At 40.1% G+C, this 5,473-nt stretch overlaps 1 protein-coding gene across 1 annotated transcript; it reads left to right on the plus strand.

The window, feature by feature from the left end:
- The first annotated feature begins 491 nt into the window (after nt 1-491).
- On the plus strand, nt 492-4,758 carry LOC134226739 (DNA replication licensing factor Mcm2). Its single transcript, XM_062707702.1, has 4 exons — nt 492-650; nt 713-909; nt 2,024-3,953; nt 4,143-4,758. Exons 1-4 carry the CDS (start codon nt 645-647, stop codon nt 4,665-4,667), a joined length of 2,658 nt encoding a protein of 885 aa, XP_062563686.1. The 5' UTR covers nt 492-644; the 3' UTR covers nt 4,668-4,758.
- Nucleotides 4,759-5,473: the final 715 nt, after the last annotated feature.

Raw genomic sequence — 5,473 nt, forward strand, 5'->3', positions numbered from 1 at the left:
GCCGCGCATCTTACCGCACGGCTAAGAAGGGCCCCCAAAAAAAGATATTTTATAATGGGGTAAAAATATTCATTTTATATGCCATCAAAAAAATGACCATTTTCTGACATTCCAGAATGTTTATAAAATATGGGTATTGTCAGATTTTTTGGATACTGCGCGGCGTTTGTAATGTTCCCAAATGGGTACTTGCACAAAACTTCACGCGGCGAATGACTGTCGAAAGGTACGGCCGCGCCAAACGATACACCGCAATGCTATTCACGCATAAGAATCAAGAAGTAAACGGGGTGCAGAAAGCGCGGCGGTACCTTTCATAAAGGGTTCGCCTCGTGCAATTTTGAGAAAATCAGGCAATACTTGATACCATTTAATGGGTACTTTCAAATGTCCGTGTGAGTTATTAAGCCTTTTCACTGTGTGTATTCCAACTTAATTATTTGGGGTTTTCATTCTTAGAATATGTAAACATTTGATTGCATTTCTTGCAGTACTGTCAAGTTTACGCGCGTAAATGCTAGAGTTGCGTTTGTAGTTTATGGTGAACGAACGTGCCTTCAAAAAAAGTAATTAATTTTATTTAATTTTGTGCGGTTGCAGAGGCGTTTTGTAGCTAAGTTTTACATTAATCCGCAGATTACAAGATGTCTGTAAGTATGATAGTGGAGTAGGTAATGAATATACATGCTCACACTTTTGTTATATCCGGCAGGACAATCCTAGCTCTCCACCACCAAACACTCCGAGCGACTTGGATCGCCGAAATCTACGCGCCGCAATGACCTCTCCGGTTGGCGAGTTTGAACCATTTGAGAATGAGGAAGAAATTCTGGGTGATATGACCATACGAGATGACAATTACGACGAAGATGAAGATGGGGAAGAGCTGTTTGGAGATAATATGGAAAAGTAAGTGATATAAAACTTCAGTTTGCAATGAAAATAGATACCTACTATCTATTCTCATTCGTAGGTTTGTTAGTGCTTGTAATATAATTTCGATTTGCACCACCAATTTAATTTTAAAATGTTTCCAGTTGATTTAATATTTTTGCCTTTCTCTTACAACAAAGTTGTACCGGAAGGCTATCATTTCACTCCAATTTGAAATCATTCGAAGGCCGTTTGATGAATAATTTGTGAAAAAAATGTATTTGTGGAGGTTAAATACAAGAGTCAGTACTATTGCAGATATATCAACAACAGGTATGATTTATTTAATCGAAATTTAGAAGACTTCCATTCGTTGTTTGAAGCACAACACTGATGACTCCAGTTTTGCCTAATATTTAAAAGATAATTCATCTGCATACACAAAACAACACTATCGCCAAGGTTCATTATCTTACTATAAACCTGAAATAGAGAGTAATGTTCGACACAAATGGAGAAAAAATGTTAGATTTCAAAAAGTTTAAGTAGCGAAAACAAAAAAAACTCATGTAATGGAGGCACTCCCGTGCCCTTTGATTTTATTGAAGTATCAAAAAGCATCACAACAGTACACAATTGTGCTCTATTCAGTATAATTATCGTTTGCATGAAATATATGAACAGGAAATGTGTTCTTATATTGAAAAAACCTCTTTTAAACTTATTTTTTCACTTACCTCACAAGTGGGGCAAGTGGAAAATTCAAACAGATGTTTTAGTTTTCTAAATATTTTGTATCCTAAGGGTATTTTTCAAAAATCTTGTTCGCAGGCATATAAAGATTGGATAGATGATTCGTTATGTCATAAATATAATCAATTTCAATATTATATTCATCTTTTATGAATTGATGAACATGAACTATACGATTTCCTTTACCCACTTGCCCCACTGTACCTTATTATTTACAAAAAATTGTTGCGGTGACAAAATCGGGTCAAAAACGTTATAAAATCGGTGGCAGACAAAATCGGGGAGTGTTAAAATCGGATCAACACTGTATTAGCATTTCCATATCATTGTAAACACAATTTTGGATTTCAGCGCATATCTTTACTATTCTTATTTATTTTTTATCTGTTTTTAACAGTGATTACCGCCCGGTTCCACATCTGGATCGCTATGATGTGGATCAGCTCGACCAGGAAGTGTACAGCGACATCTCCCAGGCGGATCGTGCAGCTGCAGAGGCTGAGATGCGTCGGAGGGATCGTGCTGAAGGGGTTCACCGTGACGATCGAGAGCTGTTCTACGAGCGTAGTGACGACGAAGATGACATACCAAGAGCCAAAAGGCGTGCCGCAGAAAAAGCAGCCGAAGGTGAGGTGGAGGACACTGAAATGATCGAATCGATTGAGAACTTGGAGGACACCAAGGGGCATAGCATCAAAGAGTGGGTTTCAATGTTGGGCCCGCGTACAGAAATTGCTAATCGGTTCAACAGTTTCCTGAGAACATTCGTTGACGATAAAGGACAGTATGTGTACCGGGACCGCATTCGACGAATGTGTGAACAGAACAAGTCAAGCTTTGTTGTGTCTTATACAGATGTGGCCAATAACCAACATGTGTTGGCTTATTTCTTGCCAGAAGCGCCGTTTCAAATGTTCGAAATTTTGGATAAAGTTGCAAAGGAAATGGTTCTTAGCATCTACCCTACTTATGAGCGAGTAACAAACGAAATTCATGTTCGAATTTCCGATCTGCCTTTGGTAGAGGAGTTGCGTACATTCCGAAAACTTCATTTGAATCAATTGGTTCGAACTCTTGGAGTTGTAACTGCAACCACTGGAGTCCTGCCACAGTTATCTGTTATCAAGTACGATTGCGTCAAATGTGGTTACATCCTTGGACCATTTGTTCAGAGCCAGAATACTGAGGTAAAACCAGGATCCTGTCCGGAGTGTCAAAGTGGTGGCCCATTTTCAATCAACATGGAACAGACTTTGTACAGAAACTACCAAAAAGTTACACTACAGGAGTCACCAGGGCGAATTCCCGCTGGTCGTATTCCGCGAAGCAAGGACTGTATTCTACTGTCGGATCTTTGCGATCAATGCAAGCCTGGAGATGAGATCGAGGTAACAGGAATTTACACCAATAACTACGATGGATCGTTAAATACCGAGCAAGGTTTTCCCGTATTTGCAACAGTCCTAATTGCCAATCATCTTGTAGTGAAAGATAGCAAACAGGTTGTGGCTTCACTCACAGACGAAGACATATCCACAATTCAAAAATTGAGTAAAGATCCACGGATAAGCGATCGCATCATTCAAAGTATGGCACCTTCTATATATGGACATGAGTATATCAAACGCAGCTTGGCATTGACGTTATTTGGTGGAGAAGCCAAAAACCATGGCGAAAAACACAAACTTCGAGGCGACATCAACATTTTGATCTGTGGAGATCCTGGAACAGCCAAATCACAATTCCTCAAGTATTCGGAGAAGATTGCCCCTCGTGCCGTATTTACGACTGGTCAGGGTGCTTCTGCTGTTGGTCTGACAGCTTACGTGCGTAGAAATCCAGCGACACGCGAGTGGACCCTAGAAGCCGGTGCACTCGTCCTTGCGGATCAGGGAGTCTGCTTAATTGATGAATTCGATAAAATGAATGATCAGGATCGTACCTCCATTCACGAAGCCATGGAACAGCAATCGATTTCGATTTCCAAAGCCGGTATCATAACCTCGTTGCAGGCTCGATGCGCCGTAATTGCCGCTGCCAATCCAATTGGTGGTCGTTACGATCCCAGTTTGACATTCTCCGAGAACGTAAACCTGTCGGAGCCGATTCTTTCCCGTTTCGACATTCTCTGCGTGGTGAAGGATGAGTACGACCCTATGCAAGATCAACATCTGGCCCGGTTCGTTGTCGGTTCGCACATCAAAAATCATCCAACGATGGATGAGGTCATTCCGGAATCCCAACCCATAGATAGTATGCAAATTCCGCAAGATTTGCTTAAGAAGTACATCGTTTATTCCAAGGAGAACGTTCATCCCAAGCTCACGGTTAGTAGTTTTTAATGTTTTACTAAATATTTAGTATACATACTTATTGTCATATCCAGTTAGCCTTGCGAGCAAAGGCTACCTACTTAGGCATAACTAGTGTCAAAACAAGAGGGAGGGTGATTATTTTTAAATCAATGCCTAGCGACCGCAATCGTATTATAAATTTATTTCGTTTTTACTTTCCAGAACATGGACCAGGACAAGATCGCCAAGATGTACTCCCAGCTGCGCCAGGAGTCCTTGTCGACCGGTTCCTTGCCGATCACGGTCCGACACATTGAAAGCGTTATCCGCATGTCTGAAGCACACGCACGGATGCATCTGCGTGACACTGTGCAGGACGTCGACGTCAACATGGCCATTCGTATGATGTTGGAGAGCTTTATCGAAGCTCAGAAGTTCAGCGTTATGAAGAAGATGCGTTCAACCTTCCAGAAATATCTGTCGTTCCAGAAAGATCACTCGGAATTGTTGTATTTCATTCTTCGTCAGTTGACAATGGATCAGCTGGCGTACATTCGCTGCAAGGAGGGACCGAGAGCGACCCATGTGGAAATCATGGAGAAGGATCTTATCGAACGTGCCAAGACTGTCGACATTCACAACTTGAAACCGTTTTACGACAGCGAGATCTTTAAATCAAATGGTTTCGCATACGACGGTAAGCGTAAAACTATTTTGCAGATTGTACCCGAAGCTGCGACAGCGTAATTTTAAAATGCTTTGTCATCATTTTATAACAATTTTTACACCGGTTTGTACAACTAGATACTTTTTACATACATAAGGTTTTTTTTATTTATGATCGTGGTTTATATTATTTAATCCGAAACTAACTATGGCCGTAGTGCTCTCCACGTCTTGCAGCCTATCTTCAATTGAATGGTGTCGGCATTTGATTTCTACTTGACGCGAGATGCCATCCGCCAGACTGCCGTAATATGAAAAAGTGACTATACGCCATTTTCCAAAAATGATGTTAGCGAGTACTACTCATCGAGCTCTTTAACCCTTTATAAAGCAGTGGACGAATTTCGTGCCAACTCGACCAGCGGTTGGCAGCACCATCTCAGAATCGAATGAAACTTGGTGGGCATAAAGATATGGTATTTCTAAGCCACTCTGCATACTTAGTTTTTCAAAAATTGTCAAGAGTAACATTTGATGAGGGCCTAATTTTTTTTCATGGATTTTTTATAAATCGATGTAACTCCAAAATGACAAGACCTACAAAAAAGTGTTGTATGGCGGACTGTCGTGAAATTCCCAGAAGTTTTTTGGAAAAACATCCAAAAAATAAAATACCGATTTCTACACTGAAAAAAATTAGTTTTAAAAATTAAAATCGATATTACAAAAAAACCTCATCTCAGAAATCGATGAAATTTTTTCTGCAGATAGGTATTTTAAATATCTACCTTTTCTGGGAATAATGTTCCTGTGACATATTTAAGGAAAAAAAGTTTTTCTAACAAAAACTTTTTTCATGTCAATATTGAGTAAAAATTTATCAGCGT

Source organism: Armigeres subalbatus, chromosome 3, assembly GCF_024139115.2.
Source record: "Armigeres subalbatus isolate Guangzhou_Male chromosome 3, GZ_Asu_2, whole genome shotgun sequence".
Lineage (NCBI taxonomy): Eukaryota > Metazoa > Arthropoda > Insecta > Diptera > Culicidae > Armigeres > Armigeres subalbatus.